The sequence below is a fragment of the Salmo trutta genome, chromosome 13 (genome assembly GCF_901001165.1).
Source record: "Salmo trutta chromosome 13, fSalTru1.1, whole genome shotgun sequence".
Taxonomy (NCBI): domain Eukaryota; kingdom Metazoa; phylum Chordata; class Actinopteri; order Salmoniformes; family Salmonidae; genus Salmo; species Salmo trutta.
Window position 1 is genome coordinate 84,507,425 of NC_042969.1, and position 26,206 is coordinate 84,533,630.

At 42.8% G+C, this 26,206-nt stretch overlaps 1 protein-coding gene across 1 annotated transcript; it reads right to left on the reverse strand.

The window, feature by feature from the left end:
• Positions 1 to 7,471: 7,471 nt before the first annotated feature.
• LOC115204968 (extracellular calcium-sensing receptor-like) lies at positions 7,472 to 15,280 on the reverse strand. Its single transcript, XM_029770542.1, has 8 exons — positions 15,200 to 15,280; positions 11,963 to 12,066; positions 11,116 to 11,410; positions 10,366 to 10,655; positions 9,828 to 10,123; positions 9,356 to 9,564; positions 8,657 to 9,002; positions 7,472 to 8,388 (listed from the first exon to the last, which is right to left on the reverse strand). The coding sequence occupies exons 1-8, from the start codon at positions 15,278 to 15,280 to the stop codon at positions 7,472 to 7,474; spliced, it is 2,538 nt and encodes an 845-aa protein (XP_029626402.1).
• Positions 15,281 to 26,206: the final 10,926 nt, after the last annotated feature.

The following is a 26,206-nucleotide window of genomic DNA, read 5'->3' on the forward strand; positions in this document are numbered from 1 at the left end:
TGTATAACATAATGTCCTAGGTGTGTCATCTGATGAAGATCATCAAAGGTTAGTGCTGCATTTAGCTGTCTTCTGGATTTTTGTGACATTATATGCTAGCTTGAAAAATGGGTGTCTGATTATTTCTGGCTGGGTACTCTGCTGACATAATCTAATGTTTTGCTTTCGTTGTAAAGCCTTTTTGAAATCGGACAGTGTGGTTAGATTAACGAGAGTCTTGTCTTTAAATAGCTGTAAAATAGTCATATGTTTGAGAAATTGAAGTAATAGCATTTCAAAGGTATTTGAAAATCGCGCCACAGGATTCAACTGGCTGTTACGTAGGTGGGACGAATTCGTCCCGCCGGTCCTAGAGAGGTTAAGGTTTTGACTAAAGCATTCCACTCTGAAACCATATAACTTTGTGAAATGTATTAGAATTATAAGACTATAATAATGTGTTAACCTGTTGGGGATAGGGGGCAGTATTTGCACGGCCGGATAAAAAACGTACCCGATTTAATCTGGTTACTACTCCTGCCCAGTATTTATAATATGCATTTAATTAGTAGATTTGGATAGAAAACACTCTAAAATTTCTAAAACTGTTTGAATGGTGTCTGTGAGTATAACAGAACTCATATGGCAGTCAAAACCCTGAGACAAATCCTAACAGGAAGTGGAAATCTGATGTGTGGAATCACTTCAAACCTTTGCCATTGAAACACACAGGGACTTATTAATCATTTAGCACTTTCCTAAGGCTTTCACTAGATGTCAACAGTCTTTACAAAGTGGTTTGAGTCTTCTATGGTAGAAACTGACCCAAAGAGAGGCTTGGGAAGTTGGTCACAGGGGGAGGGCCATTACTACTATGACGCGGGCACCCATGGGAACCCTTTTCTTCTGAAACGTTTAGTAAGACAATGCAATCATCTGCCTTGAATATTATTGAAGCTCTGTTTGAAAAAGGCCCTAAAGATTTATGTTATACAACGTTTGACATGTTTGAACGAACGTAAATATATATTTATTACACATTCGTGACGACAAGTCCCGCGCGCTTCAGTACATTATGAGTAGCCTTCGGAACGCGCTAACAAGAAGGAACTATTGGGACATAAATTATTAACTTTTTTGAACAAAACTACATTTGTTGTGGACCTGGGATTCCTGGAAGTGTCTTCTAAAGAAGATAATCAAAGGTAAGGGAATATTTACAATAGTTTTTTTGATTTTAGATGGTTCCAAGATGGCGCTAACATGTATCGCCTAGACTATTTTTCTGAGCATACCACGTCGTTTATTGCAAAGTGTGATTTCCCAGTAAAGTTATTTTTAATCTGGCAATGCGGTTGCATTCACGAGATGTTAACCTGTTGGGGCTAGGGGGCAGTATTTGCACGGCCGGATAAAAAACGTACCCGATTTAATCTGGTTACTACTCCTGCCCAGTAACTAGAATATGCATATAATTATTGGCTTTGGATAGAAAACACCCTAAAGTTTCTAAAACAGTTTGAATGGTGTCTGTGAGTATAACAGAACTCATATGGCAGGCAAAAACCTGAGAAGATTCTGTACAGGTAGTACCCTCTCTGACCATTCCTTGAGCTTCTTGGCTCTGTTTATTGAAAATTTAGGACAGTCTGGCAGCTCGGGGCAGTCTGGGCAGTCTGGGTAGTCTGGCAGGTCTGGGCAGTCTGGGCAGTCTGGCAGCTCGGGGCAGTCTGGGCAGTCTGGCAGCTCGGGGCAGTCTGGACAGTCTGGGCAGTCTGGGCAGTCTGGGCAGTCGGGCAGTCGGGGCAGTCGGGGCAGTCTGGGCATTCTGGCAGCTCGGGGCAGTCTGGCAGCTCGGGGCAGTCTGGCAGTCGGGGCAGTCTGACAGTCGGGGCAGTCTGGCAGCTTGGGGCAGTCTGGCAGCTCGGGGCAGTCTGGCAGCTCGGGGCAGTCTGGGCAGTCTGGCAGCTCGGGGCAGTCTTGGCAGTCTGGGCAGTGTGGGCAGTCTGGGCAGTCGGGCAGTCGGGGCAGTCTGGGCAGTCTGGCAGCTCGGGGCAGTCTGGGCAGTCTGGGCAGTCTGGGCAGTCTGGCCACTCCGGCAGTTCAGGGCAGTCTGGCCTCTCCGGCAGTTCAGGGCAGTCTGGCCTCTCAGGCAGTTCAGGGCAGTCTGGCCACTCCGGCAGTTCAGGGCAGTCTGGCCACTCTGGCGACTGTTGACTGGCGGGCAGCTCTGACGACTGTTGACTGGCGGGCAGCTCTGACGACTGTTGACTGGCAGGCAGCTCTGACGACTGTTGACTGGCGGGCAGCTCTGGTGACTGTTGACTGGCGGGCAGCTCTGGTGACTGTTGACTGGCGAGGCTGGGCTGACACACTAGACTCTTGATGCGTGGGGCTGGTATTGGACGTACCAGACTGGGAACACGTACCTCCATGATAGTGCGGGGAGCTGGCCTGGGGCTCCATTCTTGCACCGCAAAACTGCCCTTGTGCACCCCCCAAAAAAATTATTGGGGCGGCCTCTCGAGTTTCCTCAACTCTTCCATCGCCCTGGAAACGCTCCTCCTTAGCTCTGCCCACGTCCATCCTTCCTCCTCGTTCCTCTGCTGCTTGGTCCTGGTGAGGTGGGTGGTTCTGTCACGGCTGTCTTCATAAATGGACCAAGGCGCAGCAGGTATGTGAATACTCATCTTTAATTACCCAACAAAAGGAGTAAAGCATCCACAGGAAACAATAAACACAACAGCAGCAACAGTTTGCAGGCTAGAAAACGCAGTGCAAAACAACCACCCACAAACCCCAGTGACAAACATACTCCTACATATATGACTCCCAATCAGGAACAACGATCCCCAGCTGTTCCTGATCAGGAGTCACAAGACACACAGAACAATCAAACACACACACAAGACTGCCACGTCCTGACCCCCAAACTACTACAACAGCTCCATCTGCTGGTCAGGACGTGACAGATTTGGTGTGACATTTATGAATTCAATAAAAATAGTTGTATAATAGTGTGTGTGAAATATTTAGTCAATAGGGAGGATTGGTAAGATAATTGATCTGTTTAACTTCTTTGGGATAGGGGGCAGTATTTTCACGGCCGGATAAAAAACGTACCCAATTTAATCTGGTTACTACTCCTGCCCAGTAACTAGAATATGCATATAATTATTGGCTTTGGATAGAAAACACCCTAAAGTTTCTAAAACTGTTTGAATGGTGTCTGTGAGTATAACAGAACTCCTATGGCAGGCAAAAACCTGAGAAGATTTCATGCAGGAAGTGGCCTGTCTGACAAGGTGTTGTTGTTCTTGCTTCTGTTTATTGAAGAGTCAGGATCTTAGCTGTAACGTGACACTTCCTACGGCTCCAATAGGCTCTCAGAGCCCGGGAAAAACCTGAACGATGACGAGGCAGCCTCTGGCTGAAACACATAATCGCCTTTGCCAAGTGGCCAATAAGAGGACAATGGAATTAGGCGCGTGCCCGATTCGACCCCGTGCTGTATTTTCTTTCGGCAGTTTACCTAATTGCAGATTCCCGGTCGGAATATTATCGCTTTTTTACGAGAAAAATGGCATAAAAATTGATTTTAAACAGCGGTTGACATGCTTCGAAGTACGGTAATGAAATATTTAGAAATCTTTTGTCACGAAATGCGCCGTGCGTGTGACCGTTATTTACCATTGGGATAGTGTCTAGAACGCACGAACAAAACGTCGCTGTTGGAACATAGCTATGGATTATTTTGGACCAAACCTACATTTGTTATTGAAGTAGAAGTCCTGGGAGTGCATTCTGACGAAGAACAGGAAGGGTAATCAAACTTTTCTAATAGTAAATCTGACTTTGGTGAAGGCTAAACTTGGTGGGTGTCTAAATAGCTAGCCCTGTGATGCCGGGCTATCTATTTAGAATATTGCAAAATGTGCTTTCATCGAAAAGCTATTTTAAAATCGGACATATCGAGTACATAGAGGAGTAATGTATCTATAATTCTTAAAATAATTGTTATGCTTTTTGTGAACGTTTATCGTGAGTAATTTAGTAAATTGTTAGTAAATTCGCCGGAAGTTTGCGGGGGGTATGCTAGTTCTGAACGTCACATGCTAATGTAAAAAGCTGGTTTTTGATATAATATGAACTTGATTGAACAAAACATGCATGTATTGTATAACATAATGTCCTAGGTGTGTCATCTGATGAAGATCATCAAAGGTTAGTGCTGCATTTAGCTGTCTTCTGGATTTTTGTGACATTATATGCTAGCTTGAAAAATGGGTGTCTGATTATTTCTGGCTGGGTACTCTGCTGACATAATCTAATGTTTTGCTTTCGTTGTAAAGCCTTTTTGAAATCGGACAGTGTGGTTAGATTAACGAGAGTCTTGTCTTTAAATAGCTGTAAAATAGTCATATGTTTGAGAAATTGAAGTAATAGCATTTCAAAGGTATTTGAAAATCGCGCCACAGGATTCAACTGGCTGTTACGTAGGTGGGACGAATTCGTCCCGCCGGTCCTAGAGAGGTTAAGGTTTTGACTAAAGCATTCCACTCTGAAACCATATAACTTTGTGAAATGTATTAGAATTATAAGACTATAATAATGTGTTAACCTGTTGGGGATAGGGGGCAGTATTTGCACGGCCGGATAAAAAACGTACCCGATTTAATCTGGTTACTACTCCTGCCCAGTATTTATAATATGCATTTAATTAGTAGATTTGGATAGAAAACACTCTAAAATTTCTAAAACTGTTTGAATGGTGTCTGTGAGTATAACAGAACTCATATGGCAGTCAAAACCCTGAGACAAATCCTAACAGGAAGTGGAAATCTGATGTGTGGAATCACTTCAAACCTTTGCCATTGAAACACACAGGGACTTATTAATCATTTAGCACTTTCCTAAGGCTTTCACTAGATGTCAACAGTCTTTACAAAGTGGTTTGAGTCTTCTATGGTAGAAACTGACCCAAAGAGAGGCTTGGGAAGTTGGTCACAGGGGGAGGGCCATTACTACTATGACGCGGGCACCCATGGGAACCCTTTTCTTCTGAAACGTTTAGTAAGACAATGCAATCATCTGCCTTGAATATTATTGAAGCTCTGTTTGAAAAAGGCCCTAAAGATTTATGTTATACAACGTTTGACATGTTTGAACGAACGTAAATATATATTTATTACACATTCGTGACGACAAGTCCCGCGCGCTTCAGTACATTATGAGTAGCCTTCGGAACGCGCTAACAAGAAGGAACTATTGGGACATAAATTATTAACTTTTTTGAACAAAACTACATTTGTTGTGGACCTGGGATTCCTGGAAGTGTCTTCTAAAGAAGATAATCAAAGGTAAGGGAATATTTACAATAGTTTTTTTGATTTTAGATGGTTCCAAGATGGCGCTAACATGTATCGCCTAGACTATTTTTCTGAGCATACCACGTCGTTTATTGCAAAGTGTGATTTCCCAGTAAAGTTATTTTTAATCTGGCAATGCGGTTGCATTCACGAGATGTTAACCTGTTGGGGCTAGGGGGCAGTATTTGCACGGCCGGATAAAAAACGTACCCGATTTAATCTGGTTACTACTCCTGCCCAGTAACTAGAATATGCATATAATTATTGGCTTTGGATAGAAAACACCCTAAAGTTTCTAAAACAGTTTGAATGGTGTCTGTGAGTATAACAGAACTCATATGGCAGGCAAAAACCTGAGAAGATTCTGTACAGGTAGTACCCTCTCTGACCATTCCTTGAGCTTCTTGGCTCTGTTTATTGAAAATTTAGGATATTTGCTGTAACGTGACACTTCCTACGGCTCCCATAGGCTCTCAGAACCCGGGAAAAAGCTGAATGATGTAATTCCAGCCGCTGGCTGAAAAACTTTAGCGCCTTTGGTAAGTGGTCGATCAGAGGACCATCAGACTAAGTTTCGTGCACGGGGTGACACCATGTTTTTATTTTCTCTCTCTTTGTACTAAAACACGATTTCCCGGTCGGAATATTATCGCTTTTTTACGAGAAAAATGGCATAAAAATTGATTTTAAACAGCGGTTGACATGCTTCGAAGTACAGTAATGGAATATTTACAATTTTTTTGTCACGAAACGCGTCGGGCGCATAACCCTTATTTACCCTTTCGGATAGTGTCTTGAACGCACGAACAAAACTGCGCTATTTGGATATAACTATGGATTATTTGGGACCAAACCAACATTTGTTATTGAAGTAGAAGTCCTGGGAGTGCATTCTGACGAAGAACAGCAAAGGTAATAACATTTTTCTTATAGTAAATCTGACTTTGGTGAGGGCTAAACTTGGTGGGTGTGTAAAATGTTCTATTGCTTTGAGGTCAGGGCTTTGTGATGGCCACTCCAATACCTTGACTTTGTTGTCCTTAGGCCATTTTTGTCACAACTTTGGAAGTATGCTTGGGGTCACTGTCCATTTGGAAGACCCATTTGCAACCAAGCTTTAACTTCCTGACTGATGTCTTGAGATGTTGCTTCAATATATCAACATTGTTTTCTCTCCTCATGATGCCATCTATTTTGTGAAGTGCACCAGTCCCTCCTGCAGAAAGCAACTCCACAACATGATGCTGCCACCCCCTTGCTTCACGGTTGGGATGGTGTTATTTTCACTTGCAAGCCTCTTTTTCCTCCAAACATAACGATGGTCACTTTGTCCCCATGTGCAGTTGCAAACCATAGTCTGGCATTTTTATGGCGGTTTTGGAGCAGTGGCTTCTTCCTTGCTGAGCAGCCTTTAAGGTTATGTTGATATAGGACTTGTTTTACTGTGGATATAAATACTTTCGTACCTGTTTCCTCCAGCATCTTCACAAGGTCCTTTGCTGTTGTTCTGGGATTGATTTGCACTTTTCGAACCAAAGTACGTTAATCTCTAGGAGACAGAACGCGTCTTCTTCCTGAGCGGTATGATGCCTGCGTGGTCCCATGGTGTTTATACTTGCGTACTTGTCAGGGTTGTATTAAGAATGGGACCAAGGCGCAGCGTATATTGAGTTCCACATATTTATTCCAATGTGAAACTTAATTAATCACTCCAACCTAATTGTATGTAAACTTCCGACTTCGACTGTGTATGAAAATGTTTATTATATTATTATAATACATAATATGATGAATTACAATATCAACTGAACACATGCACTTCAATGTTATATCAATTCATATAGGAATAAAGCTTTTCTCCAAACAACATGGAAGTGGTTCCACTCTGTAGGTTACTGCTAATCACATCATTTAGCAGGTCAAATTAGATTTAAACACTCTAGATTTGAACAATCTCTCATAACATTGGAATATCTAAAGTGAACCTGTGTGAAGTTACTAGTTACAATGTTACCAATGATTAGATGCTAAATTGGTGGTCATCTCTTTCAGAGTAGTCCTCCCTAACTGTATAATACACCATATAACTGAACGTTACAATGTTTTTTCCCCTAAATCATTTCTTAATAACGTATATCATTGGATGTCTTCTCCATAAGGTGTTTTTTGGTGTTCTTCTCCGGCCTGAACAGAATAATAAAGCATTTAGGAACAAATAATAAAAAGAACAACCAAAAGCTAGAGGTGATGATGGCAAAGATCTCCACAGCTACAGTGAACTTCCCAGGAGAGCTGACATAAGCTGGGATAAAGGTGATCCAGACAGCACAGAAAATGAGCATGCTGAAGGTGATGAATTTGGCCTCATTGAAGTTATCAGGCAGCTTCCGAGCCAGAAAAGCCAGCACAAAGCACAAGAGAGCCAGAAGTCCAATATAGCCCAACACAGCCCAGAAACCAATAGCTGAACCCACATCACACTCAAGAATGATCTTTTCCTTGTAGGTAGTGAGGTTTTTAATGGGGAATGGAGGGGACAGGACCAACCACAGAGTGCATATCAAAGCCTGGACAAACGTGAAGGACACTACAGTCAATCTCTGCTGTGGAGGACCAAACCATTTCATGGCATTACTGCCTGGAAGTGTAGCCTTGAAGGCCATCAACACCACTATTGTTTTCCCCAGAACACAAGAGATGCAGAGGACGAAGGTGATCCCAAACGCTGTGTGGCGCAGCATACAGGACCATTCAGAGGGCCGGCCAATGAAGGTAAGAGAACACAGAAAACACAGAGTCAAGGAGAAGAGAAGCAGGAAGCTCAGCTCAGAGTTGTTGGCCCTGACGATTGCAGAAGTCCGGTGGCGGTAGAAGATGGTTGCCGTAGCGATGGCCAGACAAGCCCCGCCCACAGAGCAGGCGGTCAGGATGATTCCGAGGACCTCGTGGAAGGACAGGAACTCCACAGGCTTAAGGATACAGCGGTCTCTCTCAGCGTTGGGCCAGTACTCCTCGGGACAGATCAGACAGTCTGAAGAATCTGACCAGGACAAAATAACAGACATCAAATGGTAATAATAATAGATTCAGGTTTTATTTAGTTACAAATACATGTCCCACAATGCTGCACTTTGTCAGTTTACTATAAAGAATGTTGAATTAATGTGCAGCTTACATGAGATAATAAGAACAGGAATATGATTGACAGAATCTGCCTTTGTAGTGCTGTTAGTATGAAAAAACCACTACTTAGTTAACCGTGATAGAAATTACTACACATTTTATGCCAACTATTCCTATTGTCCTACCTGTGTTATTACTGATCTCTCCCTCTCCACATTGGATACAGTCATAACAGCATACAGGCTTTCCTTTCTGTATAGCCTTACGAGTGCCTGGAGGACAGCTCTCACTGCAATCTGACACAGGTACTTGTGTACTGTTCTTTACCCAGGTGATTTCCTTCTCGATGTCAAGCCTCTGGTCAGGAACCAGGGATGCATCATAGCGCCCCACTGTCACAAACTTCATCTTCCCACTCTCCCGTCTCTGCCAGTTGACCAGCTCATAGGTGGCCACTGGGTCCCCGTTGGCATCGAAAGACACCTGGTACCCATTACGAGAGAAGTTCACCCTCCTCAATCTCTCCAGGACCTGGGGGTTGGAAGGGCAAGGGAAAGAGAGAGGGGACGAGAGAGAAGGAGAGAGGTGAAGAGAGATGGAGAGAGAGAAGTGAGGGGATGAGAGATGGAGAGATTAATGGAGAGAGGGGAAGAGAGAGATGAGAGATGGAGAGAAGGGAAGAAAGATGGAAAGAGAGAAATGGAGAGAAGGGAAGAGAGATGGAGAGAGGCAGAGAGAGAAACATAACATTAATTCAACTCATATTTATCAAATGTGTTACTTTAGAAGAAGTTGTAAAGTGTAACGAGAACTCCTAGGCCTTCATACATGTAGTCTAAATAAACATATTTATCAAGAAATTTAACTATAGACTTCTCATTCACCTGTGTTTGCTTCACATTAAGGTTTTTGTCACAGTTCACAGTGGAGTTTTCTCTCTCTTCACAAACAATGCTGTGGATGGCGTGTGCTATGGCATAAACAGCTTTATACACCATGTTAGTGACACGTAGCTGAGATGTATCTGTGTAGGGGACCTGTAGCTGCTGTATATCCTCACTGCCATCACACACCTTCTCCTCAACACCAAAACCTGTAGAGATCCATACAGACAGACAGACAAACAGACAGAGAGAGACAGACAGACAGACAGACAGACAGACAGACAGACAGACAGACAGACAGACAGACAGACAGACAGACAGACAGACAGACAGACAGACAGACAGACAGACAGACAGACAGACAGACAGACAGACAGACAGACAGACAGACGGATGATGAATGGATGGATAGATAGATAGATAGATAGATAGATTGATTGATAGATAGCTAGATAGATAGATAGATAGATACCTTTCCCCAGCCTACAGCCAAAGGCTCCCTCCCAGAACTCTGTGAGCAGGGGAGAGTTCGACACCTTCTGTGGGGAGAGCTCCAGGAGGAAGTCCCTGAGGCCGGGGATGACAGAGCGTTGGATGCCAAATCCGATGGCCCCGGCACACAGGCCGAAGCGCAGCATATCTGGCTCAGTGACCCAGGACTCACTCCCGATCCACTGGCGGGGCGGAGAGGGCAGGCGGTCCATCTCCTCCAGCAGGGTTCTCATGTCCCAAGAGGATACGAATGCAACCACCACCCGGGCTGTGGAGCTGGGGAACATGATTATATCAAATGTTTAATATGCTGGTCATGGTTGTCATTCAATGGAATGTCTCAGTGAAGTGAACATGAACATTATTATTAATAAACACTTTGACAAGCTTAAGATATGCAAATCATGTTGGTCTCACAGATCAGCTTTGGGAAAAGAGAGAAATTAACAACAATAGTTTTGTTTAAATATAGTCTTGCATTTGTGTGAATGAAAAGTTCACAAATAAGCATGGATCACCTGCGGATCACGTCGGCCACCCGTTGCACTCTGCTGAGTGGGTTGGTAAGGGAGAAGGCTTCAGAATACTCCACACAGATGCCTTCCTCTTGTGCTGCCTGTAGGAAAGCCGCCATCCCGTTATTACCGTAGTCATTGTCGGAACGGACCGCCCCAATCCAGGTCCAACCGAAGTGCCTGATGAGGTGGGCCAGAGCGGCAGCCTGGAACTGGTCACTGGGGATGGTTCTGAAGAAGGTTGGATACTGTTTCTTATCACTCAGACATGCACAGGTGGAAGAGTGGCTCACCTAGGTAAAAACAGACAGTTGAAAACATGAGACAGAACATCATGTCGGCCTAACAATTCTAATGTATTGGCTACTTCCTGCTTTTTTTTATTTAGCTATGTAGTTTGATGTTAGGGAGACATTAATAATAATAAGCCAATTCATTGTTTTTCATTAGGCCAGAATGAATAGGATACACAAAAGTGTGACACCAATCCCTGGTCTCCCATAACGACCTAGCCTATAAAAGATAGTCCTCAGATCATGTTTTAATGCCTCCAGACGTTCTCCAGACTCATATTCCTCAGTCTATGTTCAAATGCCTATAGAAGTTCTCCAGACTCATAGTTCTCAGTCTATGTTCAAATGCCTTTCTCCATATAATTTCACACAGAAATGTATATTCCTGAAATAGAGGAGAATACAGTTGGAATACAGGGAATTAAAAGAAGCTGAATGATTTCTTTCCAGAGGAGTTTACCTGAGGAATGCCGAACGGGCCGATGATGCGCAACATGCTGATGGTAGGCGTGGAGGCAGACTCGCCAATGATAGCTGTCACTGTAGCCGACCCCGAGCACTGTTCTCCGGTATCAAACATGGGGTCCAGGCCATTAGCCAGCTGGAAGGCCACTTTCACGGCCATAGGGACCGAGTTGCAGGAGTCGTGCACTTGATAACCAAGTGTGACACCCGGTAGCAGGTATGAACTGTTGTTTATCTCCTCAACTGCGAAGATCATGGCGCGCGAGAAACGCAACTCACGGGAATCCATACTGTAAATAGAAGATGTGTTAGTGAGCACCTCCTGACGAATCATAAACTAGCTTATAGAATGTTACCAATGCAAACAGCCTAATATCTAGTATTATTTTCCACACCGTCTATATGCCTACACTTTTGTTGTCTGTAATTAATGACATTGTAGGATAGCCTGCATTTGAAAATGTGATCCTTTGTAACAGTAGTCTTTCCCTATTATCTCAGACACAAACACACTTTTTATGTCTTTAAACACACTGTTAATCTGTCTTTAATCGCACTGTATATCTGTCTTTAAAACATTGTTTACCTGTCTTTAAAACACTGTTTATCTGTCTTTAAAACACTGTTTATCTGTCTTTGAAACATTGATTATCTTCTTTAAACACATTGTTTATCTTTCTTAAAACACATTGTTTCTCTGTCATTAACACACTGTCTCTCTGTCTTTAAACTTACTGTTTATCGGTCTTTAAACACATTGTTTCTCTGTCTTTAAAACACAATTTATCTGTCTACCCACATAGCCACAGTCCTGTCCCCTGCTCCCTCTTGCGCTCACTGACCTCCCTGTGCACTGCAGGGGCTCAGGCATGCTGGTGTAGCTGTGATCCACAGTGTGCATGTAGTAATGGATGGAGAAAACACCCCCGATGACAAAGTTCCCGTCCTGGGAGAACACCGGAGGACGAGGGGTGCCTTGGAGCCTGCATCTGACAGACTCCAGCCCAGAAGCAGAGGTAGAGATAGAGGCAGATGTGAGCAAGGCAAGCCCACCAGCCATCACAGCTAGATGTAGTAGAACCAGACAACCAGCCAGACTTGGATCCAGAGCAGGAGCCAGAGAGAGCCTCATTCCCCTGATGTGTAGAAGGTATGGGGTAGCACAGCACCAGACAGACCCACATAGGTTAGGTTACCTCTCTACTCTGAGTTAAATACCCACCGTACCTCTGTGGGGATTCCTCTGGGGGCCACACTGTGGGTATGGCCATGCCAGGAAGGGAGGGGTTAGAGGCTGCTCTGCTCACCCAGTCAGGTCCTTCTTCTTTCAGCTATAGAGAGTTTATGCACCAGAATCAGAACTACGTTGACTGTAATGGTTTAGATAGACATAAACATACATTAGACACACAATAACCATGAGCCTCTAATATTTCCCTTACTGTCTAGTCCTCTTGGCACGCTGGCTCTGACAGTATTTACCCCACTGTCTAGTTCATTTGGCACTTTGCCTCACTTATATTTCCTCTACAGTCTAGTCCTCTTGGTATGCTGGCTCTACACAGTATTTATCCAACAGTCTAGTCCTCTTGGCACGCTGGCTCTGCACAGTATTTAACCCACTGTCTAGTTCATTTGGCACTTTGCCTCACTTATATTTCCTCTATAGTCTAGTCCTCCAGGCACGCTGTCTCTTCACAGTAATTCTGCGACAGTCTAGTCCTTTTGGCATGTTGCCAAAATTATATTTCACCTACAATCTAGTCCACTTTGCAAGCTGGCTCTACTCAGTATTTCCCCAACAGTCTATTCCTCTTGGCATGCTGGCAGTACACAGAATTTATTCTAAAGTCTAGTCGTTCAAAATTCCTGACATTTAAAACCTGTTTTGGATAGGGGGCCGTATTTTCACGGCCGGATGAAAAACGTACCCAAATTAAACTGGTTACTACTCTTGCCCAGAAACATAGAATATGCATATTATTAGTAGATTTGGATAGTAAACACTCTGCCGTTTCTAAAACTGTTTGAATGGTGTCTGTGAGTATAACAGAACTCATATGGCAGGCAAAAACCTGAGAACAATCCAACCAGGAAGTGGAAAGTCTGAGAATTGTAGTTCTTCTTTTGAATGTCTATCGAAACTAAAGTGTCTGTGGGGTCACGTTGCACTTCCTAAGGCTTCCATTGGCTGTCAAAAGCCTTCAGAAAGTTCTTTCAGCATTCTCCTGTCACTGGGCAGAGTATAGGAGCTCAGTCACTGAGTGGACTGCCTGGGGACAAAGGGATTGGATATGCGCAATCCCGCGATCGTGCCGTTCCTTCTTTTTCTTCTTCAATTAATATTGTCCGGTTGGAATATTAGCGCATTTTTACTTTAAAAATACCATAAAGATTGATTTTAAACAGCATTTGACATGCTTCTAAGAACGTAATGGAACATTTTGACTTTTCGTCTCTGGTACTGCGCTCGCGCGTTATGCCTTTGGATAGTGCTCTGTACGCACGAACAAAACACAGGTATTTGGACATAAATATGGATTATTTCGAACAAAAACAACATTTCTTGTGGAAGTAGCAGTCCTGGGAGTGTATTCTGACGAAGATCAGCAAAGGTAAGAGAATATTTATAATACTAATTCTGAGTTTAGGTGACACCAAACTTGGCGGGTGTCTGTATAGCTTGCTGTGATGGTGAGCTATGTACTCAGAATATTGAAAAAATGTGCTTTCTCCGTAAAGATATTTTAAAATCTGACACAGCGGTTGCATAAAGGAGTACTGTATCTATAATTCTTAAAATAATTGTTATATATTTTGTCAACGTTTATGATGAGTATTTTTGTAAATTCACCGGAGGTTTATGGTGGGAATACATTTTCTGAACATCATGTGCCAATGGAAAATGCTGTTTTTGGATATAAATAAACTTTATCAAACTTTATCAAACAAAACATACATGTATTGTGTAACAAGATGTCCTAGGAGTGTCATCTGATGAAGATCGTCAAAGGTTAGTGCTTCATTTAGCTGTGTTTTGGGTTTTTGTGACATATATCCTTGCTTGGAAAATGGCTGTGTTGTTACTTTTGTCTATGTACTCTCCTAACACAATCTAATGTTTTGCTTTCGCTGTAAAGCCTTTTTGAAATCGGACAATGTGGTTGGAACAAGGAAATGTGTATCTCTAAAATGGTGTAAAATAGTCGTATGTTTGAGAAATTGAAATTATTTGATTTTTGAGGTTTTGTATTTTGCGCCGTGCTGTTCCATTGGATGTTGGCTAGGGGTTTCCGCTAGCGGAACGCCTGTGCTCAACAGGTGTTAATCATAATAAAGATTCCCTGTCTTAGGACACTAAGGATCACCACTTTATTTTAAGAATGTTCTAGAGAAAATGACTTATTTCAGCTTTCATTTCTTTCATCACATTCCCAGTGGGTCAGAAGTTTACATGCACTCAATTAGTATTTGGTAGCATTACCTTCAAATTGTTTAACTTGGGTCGAACGTTTTGGGTAGCCTTCCACAAGCTTCCCACAATAAGTTGGGTGAATTTTGTCCCATTCCTCCAGACAGAGCTGGTGTAACTGAGTCAGGTTTGTCGGCCTCCTAGCTCGCACACGCTTTTTCAGTTCTGCCTACAAATGTTCTATTGCATTGATGTCAGGGCTTTGTGATGGCCACTCCAATACCTTGACTTTGTTGTCCTTAGGCCATTTTGCCACAACTTTGGAAGTATGCTAGGGGTCACTGTCCATTTGGAATACCCATTTGCAACCAAGCTTTAACTTCCTGACTGATGTCTTGAGATGTTGCTTCAATATATCCACATAATTTTCCATCTTCATGATGCCATCTATTTTGTGAAGTGCACCAGTCCCTCCTGCAGCAAAGCAACCCAACAACATGATTCTGCCACCCCCATGCTTCACGGTTGGGATGGTGTTCTTCGATTTGCAAGCCTCCTCCTTTTTCCTCCAAACATAACGATGGTCACGATCTTTTTCCCCATGTGCAGTTGCAAACCCTAGTCTGGCATTTCTATGGTGGTTTTGGAGCAGTGGCTTCTTCCTTGCTGAGCGGCCTTTCAGGTTATGTCGATATAGGACTCGTTTTACTGTGGAAAAAGATACTTTCGTACCTGTTTCCTCCAGCATCTTCACAAGGTCATTTGCTGTTGTTCTGGGATTGATTTGCACTTTTCACACGAAAGTACGTTAATCTCTAGGAGACAGAACGCGTCTTATTCCTGAGCTGTACGACGCCTGCGTGGTCCCATGGTGTTTTTACTTGCGTTTTATTGTTTGTACAGATGAACGTGGTTGCTTCAGGCGTTTGGAAATTGCTCCCTGTCACTACTTCTTCCGAAGTCGGTCCCTCTCCTTGTTCGGGCGGCGTTCGGTGGTCAACGTCACCGGCCTTCTAGCCATCGCCGATCCACTTTTTATTTTCCATTTGTTTTGTCCTTGTCTTACACACCTGGTTTCATTCCCCCATTTACTTGTCCATTATTTAACCCTCTGTTCCCCCATGTTTGTTTGTGAGTGATTGTTTGTATTTATTACGGTCCGCTATTGTGCCCTAGATTATTGCATTGTATTATTGATTCTTTGATTAAATTACATTTATTACTCATATCTGCTGTCCTGCACCTGACTCCTCTACACCAGCTACACACAGGCTCATTACAGAATCACTCTCCTTGAATGGAGTCAGCAGGAGCAGACACACTCTCTGTGGCAGTAGAGGAGTGCGTCCAGCAGCACTCGACCCTTTTGCTACGTCTGGGCACCGCCATGGATCGAGTGTTGCAGACGATAGATTGTTAGGAGAGAGGACGAGGTCTTCAAGCACCCCGACCAGCCCCACTACAGCAGACCCCCCTCCTTCACCCGGTCCCAGTGGGATTCGGCTCGCGCTCCCGAGGGAGTATGATGGGACGGCTGCCGGATGCCAGGGGTTCCTACTCCAGCTGGAACACTACCTGGCGACCGTCCACCCGGCTCCTACGGGACGTGAGAGCGTGTCCACCCTCGTCTCCTACCTCTCAGGCAAAGCCCTGGAGTTGGCCAACACCGTATGGAAGGGACGTAGCCAGCGGACAATGATGAGTTGATGAGCGAGGTGAGGTAAGGGAGAAGGTCTCCGGAAATTGTCTGGAGAAGAGAGGAGGGGATAGGGTCAAGCGGGCAGGTTGTTGGGCGGCCGGCCATCACAGGTCGCAAGATTTCATCTGGAGAGAGAGGGGAGAAAGAGGTCAAAGCATAGGGTAGGGCAATGTGAGCAGGACCAGCGGTTTCGTTTGACTTAAGCTTGAATGGGCTAGTGACTGTGACAGCATGGAATTCAAAGGAGGAGATAGACAGATGGGTCAGGGGAGAAAGAGAGAATGTCCACTTGGGAGAGATGAGGATTCCAGTGCCACCACCCCGCTGACCAGATGCTCTCGGGGTATGCGAGAACACGTGGGCAGACGAGGAGAGAGCAATAGAAGTAGCAGTGTTTTCTGTGGTAATCCTTGTTTCCGTCAGCGCCAAGAAGTCGAGGGCCTGGAGGGTAGCGTAGGCTGAGATGAACTCTGCCTTGTTTGCCGCAGACCGGCAGTTCCAGAGGCTGCCGGAGACCTGGAATTCCACGTGGGTCGTGCGTGCTGGGACCACCAGGTTAGAGTGGCAGCGGCCATGCGGTGTGAAGCGTTTGTGTGGCCTGTGCAGAGAGGAGAGAACAGGGATAGACAGACACATAGTTGACAGGCTACAGGAGAGGCTACGCTAATGCAAGGGAGATTGGAATGAAAGTTAACCTGTTTGGGGTAGGGGGCAGTATTGAGAATTTTGGAAAAAATATGTTCCCATTTTTAACTGCCTCCTACACCAACTCAGAAGCTAGAATATGCATATTATTGTTCAGGTTTGGATAGAAAACACTCTGAATTTTCTAAAACTGTTTGAATGGTGTCTGTGAGTATAACAGAACTCCTATGGCAGGCAAAAACCTGACAAGGTTTCAAGCAGGAAGTACCCTGTCTGACAAGGAGTCGTGCGTCTTGCATCTTTTTATTGAAAAGTAAGGATCTTAGCTGTAACGTGACAATTCCCAGGGCTCCAATAGGCTCTCAGAGCCCGCGAAATAACTGAAGGTTTACGAGGGAGCCTCAGGTTGAAACAGATTATCGCCTTTTGTAAGTGGATGCTCAGAGGACCTTTGAATGATGCGCGTGCATGAGTCGCTTCTGAGGAGAAATTTTATTCGGCTGTTTAGGCTCAATGCATACTCCCGGTCGGAATATTATCACTTCTCTACGACATAAATGGCATAAAAATTGGTTTTAAACAGCGGTTGACATGCTTCGAAGTACGGTAATGGAATATTTAGACATTTTTGACACGCCAATGCGCCATGCGCGAGACCGGGAAGAAGCATTCTAGAACTCACGAACAAAACGTCGCTGTTTGGATATAACGATGGATTATTTGGGACCAAACCTACATTTGTTATTGAAGTAGAAGTCCTGGCAGTGTATTCTGATGAAGAACAAGCAAGGTAAGAACATTTTTCTTATAGGAAATGTGATTTTGGTGGAGGCTGACCTGGGTGGGTATCTAAATAGCTAGCCCTGTAATGCCGGGCTATGTACTTAGATTATTGCAAAATGTGCTTCATCCGAAAAGCTATTTTAAAATCGGACATATCGAGTGCATAGAGGAGTAATGTATCTATAATTCTTAAAATAATTGTTATGCTTTTTGTGAACGTTTATCGTGAGTAATTTAGCAAACTGTTAGTAAATTCAACGGAAGTTTGCCGGGGGTTATGCGTTTTCTGAACGTCACATGCTAATGCAAAAAGCTGTTTTTTGATATAAATATGAACTTGATTGAACAGACATGCATGTATTGTATAACACAATGTCCTAGGTGTGTCATCTGATGAAGATCATCAAAGGTTAGTGCTGCATTTAGCTGTGGTTTGGGTTTATGTGACATGATATGCTAGCTTGAAAAATGGCTGTCTGATTTTTTCTGGCTGGGCACTCTGCTGACATAATCTAATGTTTTGCTTTCGTTGTAAAGCCTTTTTGAAATCGGACAGTGGGGTTAGATTAACGAGATTCTTGTCTTTAAATAGCTGTAAAATAGTCATATGTTTGAGAAATTGAAGTAATAGTATTTCTAACGATTCAAAAATCGCGCCACTGGAATTTCAGTAGCTGTTACGTAGGTGGGACGAAATCGTCCCACATACCCCAGACAGGTTAACTAAACAACTGGGGAAGCGAGAGAGCAGGGCCTCCCTCACTAACCATTCACTGAAACACTCAAATATAACTTTTCCAACTTCCACTTTAGAAATTATAATTGATGTAAACTGCAGTGGTTCAATGTTTCCAGGAATAGGCTCAAACTTAGTTTATTCAGCTAGATAACTTGGTACAGTATTCTTCCGTGAAACCCACACAGTGCACCGTGTCATATGACAACGTAGCTAACTAGCATGCTAGCATCCAATAACACACGGTTAGCACCAATACTTGGTTACAACAAACTACCAACAGATTATTCGTGTCCATTTCTAGTTCCTTTCATAACGCAGAAGTAATTAAACGTTGGCTAGCTAACACAAAGTCAGTCCTGCTAGCTACACAAGTGGACTACACAACTCGAAAGTTCAGAAAGTTAAGCTTATGTTGAAAAAATATTATTGACTAAAAATGATACAGTACTGCTAGCTGTTAGAGTTGGCTAGCTAGCAGTGGCTGCGTTTACCTTTATCTTTTATCTTTGATACATAGACAACTATGTAGCTAGCTAACATTACACATTACAATATGTTGCAATTTTTTGCAATGTTTTTCAATGGGAATTTACCATCACAAATTTCACATGCTCAAAAATACTGCAGAAATGCATAATTGACTGGCCCGATGAACTCGGGATGGCTGGGCAGTGACTCTGGTTCCTATCCATCGCTCGTCACACAGCAAGTCAGCGTCCATCAGTCAATTAGATGTCATTCTGACACCAAACTGATACCATCTGACACCAAATCCACTTTTTCCAACTCATTTAGAAGCCAACTATCACATATTTCAGAGCAGGCCCATAAATCACAGCGCCTTCAGTTTAAACCATAAAAAACAAAACCCATAGTTACGTTCTAGCTGCGGGTCCAGCTCTGACATTATATGTAGGTCTATGTGAGGCGACCCCGAATCCCAAGTTTCGGCTTGATAGGTCATTCGGTGCCCGAGCAGTGACCTTAATTGGTGCTGAAAATCCACTTATTCCAGGCGTTGTTACGGGGTTCTTGAATGAGCTATCGGACAGAAACTTTGGGGTCCGTCTCTATGGGCCGAGGCGGTTTCAATGCACCTAGTCTTGTGACTCTGGGACATTTCTAAATGTCGCCATTTTCGTGATCTCAAAATGAATTGCACATATTGCAAATGTACGAGGCTGTTTCTCGGTCTGAGAACCATCTAGAGCCACATAACTCACCATGCAATATCGACTTCAGCTCTAGAACAGGTTTCTATAGTTTCAGAGCCGTAGATTTGACGGTTCTTTGATTGTTTGAACAAAGGTAACTATTTCAGGCACTGTATATCTCTTAGCCCCACACTGCCACTATGAGTGTGTGTGTGTTATTTGTTTTGCAAATCTGATGGGATAAATGACTGATTTACAGGTCACGAGGGTTACCTAGTCACACATATGAAGTTTTGAAATTATCTGACTTTTTTAACCCTTCGAAACAGCCACTGTGATCCATATTTAAGGCACTTCCGGTTGGCACAGGAAGCTATAAGTAAACACATATCCTGGTTGGGGTATGCTCTTACAGAATCCTGAGTTTAAAGTCTTTACGTTAAGAATTGACTGATTTACATAGGGTTGAATGCAGTGATTTTCACAATCTGCATGCAGGTTATAGAAAAACACCTTTAGGGTGTTTTTAACCACTTCCGGTTGCTCCAGGAAGCTTAGAATCGACCCAGGTAGACCTCATAGTGGCCTGATCGAAGACAGGTTCATAAGGCATTCATAACCCACATAGGCTTCAGGTTGAATTAAGGGGAATAGGCAATGTATTCCTATTGGGAGCGAAGTCATTGCAAACTGTGAGATTTAAACACCTTCTTTTAACTGTTAAGGGTTAATGCCACACAGTCAAGGTTAGGCTTGCACAGATTGGAAGACCTCAAGAACGATCCTGAGGTCTAATTGTGCTTCTACCCTAACGGTTCTCTCGGAAGAGCGTGGCACGAAATACAAAACCTCATAAATGCAATAATTTCTATTTTTCAAACATATGACTATTTTACACCATTTGAAAGATAAGACTCGTTAACCTGTTGGGGATAGGGGGCAGTATTTGCACGGCCGGATAAAAAACGTACCCGATTTAATCTGGTTACTACTCCTGCCCAGTAACTAGAATATGCATATAATTGTTTGATTTGGATAGAAAACACCCTAAAGTTTCTAAAACTGTTTGAATGGTGACTGTGAGTATAACACAACTCATATGGCAGGCCAAAACCTGAGAAGATTCCAAACAATAAGGGAAAACCCCCCTAATTTGGACAAAATAACATGGGAACATATTGGCATGGCACGAATCATACACACGATTGTAAATACCACCGAAAGCGGTCCATCTCCGGGCCAATCATATGCCAATTTTCCAATGGCTATTGCCAATTGTAACACCTCAAATTTCCTTTAGATGGTGAGCGCGCTCCACCGTGGATTTTCATACAGCAAATGATACCCAAGTCTACACCCAAGGGTCAGATTTTGATAAAATGAATTTTTTTTTGAAAACTTATCACCCTTAAAAAAGTGGTTTCTGGACCGTTTTTTGAATTTTTTTCGATTGTTATGTCAATTACACATGTATAAGAGCTGTATGAACATGCTTATGACGTTTTTTTATTGACGTCGTTTTTTGGGTTGCTTTTGCTTGTGCACAAGGCATATGTTTTGTGCATTTTGAATATGATTTCATAGGAAAAAAGTGACTTTTTTTTCCTTTTTTTTGCAAAATGACATGTCCAATGCTTTTTTTGTCAATTATGAAAGTATTGAATGTGCCAAATCACAGCAAATATCCAATAGATGGCTAGAGCTCTCCGCAGTGAATTTTTATATTGCAAATGTAATACATTCAAGACCCAAGAGTCAAATTTTGAAAAAATTACATATTTTTGGAAAACTTTTCAACCTCTTAAAAAGTGGTTTCTGGACCGTTTTTCGATTTATTTTTTATTTTTATGTCAATTACACATGTATAAGAGCTGTATGGACATAATTTTGACATATTTTATTGACATAATTTTTGGGTTTGTTTATGCTTGTGCATAAGGCATATGTTTTGTGCATTTGGAATATGATTTCATAGGAAGTTAAAAGTGACATATTTGCTTGTGCATAAGGCATATGTTTTGTGCATTTGGAATATGATTTCATAGGAAGTCAAAAGTGACATATTTGCTTGTGCATAAGGCATATGTTTTGTGCATTTGGAATATGATTTCATAGGAAGTTAAAAGTGACATATTTGCTTGTGCATAAGGCATATGATTTGTGCATTTGGAATATGGTTTCATAGGAAGTCAAAAGTAACGTATTTTTTTCATTTTTTTGCCAAATGCCATTAGAAATGTGCAAATGAAATGTCCAATTCTTTTTTGTCAATTATACATGTATGAAAGTATTGAATGTGCCAAATCAGGATGTTTGTCCGTTTGACATTTACGATCATAGGAAGTCGGTTTCCAAACCCAAAAGTCAGTGAACCATTGTCCAAATGGCATTTATACTGCCCAAATGATATATAGCCCTATGTTAAGCCATTAATACATGCAGATGGTCTACTTGTCATGTATGATGAGGGAGAAGTGGGACTGTTGCTTTAAAAAATGTAACGAATTTGACATGCTCAGAATGCATAATTGACTGGCCCGATGATCTCGGGATGGCCGTGCAGTGACTGTGGTTCCTCTCCATCGCTCATCACCCAGCAGTCAGCGTCCATCAGTCAATTAGATGTCATTCTGACACCAAACTGATACCATCTGACACCAAATCCACTTTTTCCAACTCGTATAGAAGCCAACTATCACATATGTCAGAGAAGGCCCATAATTCACAGCGCTTTCAATTTTTACCATAAAAAAACATAAAACACATAGTTACGTTATTGCTGCGGGTCCAGCTCTGACAATATGTGTAGGCCTATGTGAGGCGACCCCGAATCCCAAGTTTCGGCTGGATAGGTCATTCGGTGCCCGAGCAACGGCCTTAATTGGTGCTGAAAATCCACTTTTTAAGGGCATTACTACGGGGTCCCTGAATGAGCTATTGGACAGAGACATTCGGGTCCGTCTCTATGGGCCGAGGCGGTTTCAATGCACCTAGTTTTGCGACTCTGGAACATTTCTACATGTCGCCATGTCCGTGATATTCAAAATGAACTGAACATATTGCAAATGCACGAGGCGGTTTCTCTGTCTGAGAACCTTCTAGAGCCACAAAATTCACCGTGCACTATCGACTTGAGCTCAAGAACAGGTTTCTAAAATTTCGGAGCTTTTTTTGCAAAAGCTTTTTTTTTTTTCGGAGCTTTTTTTGCAAAAAGAATAGATACACGTTGTCTTTGGGGTAGGCATATACAGAATCCTGAATATGAAGTCTCTACCTTAAGAATTGACTGAATGACATAGGGTTGAGTTGCGTGATTTTCACTATGTGCAGGTTATATGACAATAGCTCTAGGCTGTTTTTAACCACTTCCGGTTGTCACAGGAAGCTCTTGCTCAACACACGTTGTCTTTGGGGTAGACATAAACAGAATCCTGAATATGAAGTCTCTACCTTAAGAATTGACTGAATGACAGATGGTTGAGTTGCGTGATTTTCACTATATGCTGGTTGGCCAGATGACAATAGCTCTAGGCTGTTTTTAACCACTTCCGCTTGTCACAGGAAGCTCTTGCTCAACACACGTTGTCTTCGGGGTAGACATAAACAGAATCCTGAATATGAAGTCTCTACCTTAAGAATTGACTGAATGACACATGGTTGAGTTGCGTGATTTTCACTATATGCTGGTTGGCCAGATGACAATAGCTCTAGGCTGTTTTTAACAACTTCCGGTTGGCACAGGAAGCTCTTGCTCAACACACGTTGTCTTTGGGGTAGACATAAACAGAATCCTGAATATAAAGTCTCTACCTTAAGAATTGACTGAATGACACATGGTTGAGTTGCGTGATTTTCACTTTCTGCAGGTTGGCCATATGACAATAGCTCTAGGCTATTTTTAACCACTTCCGGTTGTCACAGGAAGCTCTTGCTCAACACACGTTGTCTTTGGGGTAGACATAAACAGAATCCTGAATATGAAGCCTCTACCTTAAGAATTGACTGAATGACACATGGTTGAGTTGCGTGATTTTCACAATGTGCAGGTTATATGACAAAAGCTCTAGGGTGTTTTTAACAGCTTCCGGTTACTCCAGGAACCTTAGAATCGACACAGGTAGACCTCACAGTAGCCTGATGGATTGATATAGAAGACAGGTTCATAAGGCATTCATAACCCACATAGGCTTCAGGTTGAATTTTGGAGAACAGTCTGTGTTCCTCTGGGGAGAGAAGTCATTGCACACAGTTTGATCTAAACACCTTCTTTTCACTGTGAAGGGTTAATGCCACAAGGTCAAGGTTAGGCTTGCACAGATCGGGAGGACCTCAGGAACGCTCCTGGTTCCTCTCCATCGCTCGTTGTGTTGATTTCATCATGTCAACTTTGGTGATATTTTTTGCTTTTGAATCATATTGCAAATACGCGGATGCGCATTTGCAATATGATTCTATGGGCATTTAGCATTACGTATTTGGCATGCTCAAAAACACTGCAGAAATGCATAATTGACTGTCCCAATGAACTGGGGATGGCCGTGCAGTGACTGTGGTTCCTCTCCATGGATTTTTTGAAAAATGGTCAAAATGACTAGGGGCGCCCCATACTGGATGGGCACTGATGGAAGGTACTCCCTACCCAACCGTGGACCCCTTGCACCCCCCTAAAGGCATTTAAAACCCTTCTAAAAATTAATCCTGGTAACCCATTTCGGGTCACCATGTGCACGGATGCGCATTTGCAATATGTTTCAATAGGCCTTAACATCACGAATTTGGCATGCTCAAAAACACTGCAGAAATGCATAATATACTGTCCCGATGAACTGGGGATGGCCGTGCAGTGACTGTGGTTCCTCTCCATGGCTTGATGGTGACATGAGAGAAGTGGTACTGTCGTTTTTTAGCGATTTTTTGAAAAATGTCCAAAATGACTAGGGGCACCCCATACTGGATGGGCACTGATGGAAGGTGCTCCCTACCCAACCGTGGACCCCTTGCACCCCCCTAAAGGCATTTAAATGATTGGGAATGATTGGGTTTCATTTAGAATGATTGGGTTTCATTGCTGCACATACATTCCTGATAACACAGCTTCAGATGGATCAGTAACCAAGGCCCTGGCCGGTCTAAACAATTTGGCTCAAGAGTTAGCTGAAAACTCCGGGGTGGACACTGCACTCACGGGTTGGTTCGATAGTACCTTTGGGAAATGGAAGAATGTAAGTACTGTATTATGGGCTGCTTTCACCTGTATGAGTGTGTTAGTATTGTGTGGATGTTGTTTGGTCCCTTGTGCAAGAGTTCTCATTTCCAGGGCTCTGGAGAGATCGATGACGGAGCAGATGGTGAGATACGGACCGATTCCAAGTTCAGACCAGGGGGATGACAAATACCTACTGCCGAGCCTGGTGGAGGATTCATTTAATTACAAGGAGCCCATGTTAGATGAGACTGTCGTTAATGTTTACGAAGACTGTTTCTTTAAATGAAGGTCATAACAAAAATCCTAGCCGGAAGAGTTATGACTGGATATACGCCTGGAACATTCATTGATGAGATGTGATAAGTGATGCAAATGTATGTATTGATTCCGTTTGAATTTAGTTTGATTTGGTGTGACATTTATGAATCCAATAAAAAATAGATGTGTAATAGTGTGTGTGAAATATTTAGTCAATAGGGAGGATTGGTAAGATAATTGATCTTTTTAACCTCTCTAGGGTATGTGGGATGAAATCGTCCCACCTACTCAACAGCCAGTGGAATCCTGTGGCGCGATATTCAAATACCTTAGAAATGCTATTACTTCAATTTCTCAAACAAATGACTATTTTACACCATTTTAACCTCTTGACAGTTGCCTAGGATAGGGGGCGCTACAGCGATTTTTGAAAACAATTCGTGCCCATTTTAAACGGCCTCCTACTCAAACTCAGAAGCTAGGATATAAATATAATTAATACCTGTGGATAGAAAACACCCTAAAGTTTCTAAAACTGTTTGAATGGTGTCTGTGAGTCTAACAGAACTCATATGGCAGTCAAAACCCCGAGACAGATCGTAACAGGATGTGGAATTCTGAATTGCCTATAAATCACACCGTGAGCTATGGTTCATTGAGCACTTCCTATTGCTTCCACTAGATGTCCCCAGTCTTTACAAAGTGGTTTGAGTCTCCTACTGTGAAAACTGACAGAATGAGAGTCTGTGGAAAGTGGTCACATGGACAGGGCCATCACCATTATGACGCCGGCGCCCCTGGCTACCTTCCCCTTTCGAAACGTTTAGAAAGGCAATGCAACCGTCCCCCTTGAATCTTTTTGGAGCTCTGGTTGAAAAAGGCCCTAAAGATTTATGTTATACAACATTTGACATGTTTGAACGAACTTAAATAAAAAAAAAGGCATTTTGTTGAGAGAGAAGTCCCGCGGCCGACGGTACTTTTGGAGCAGCCTTCAGAACGCGCTAACAATAACAAGCTGTTGGGACATAAAGGATTAACTTTTTCGAACTAAAATACATTTGTTGTGGACCTGGGATACCTGGAAGTGCCTTCTGATGAAGATAATCAAAGGTAAGGGAATATTTACAAGAGTATTTTTGATTTTAGATGGTTCCAAGATGGTGCTAACATGTATCGCCTAGACTATT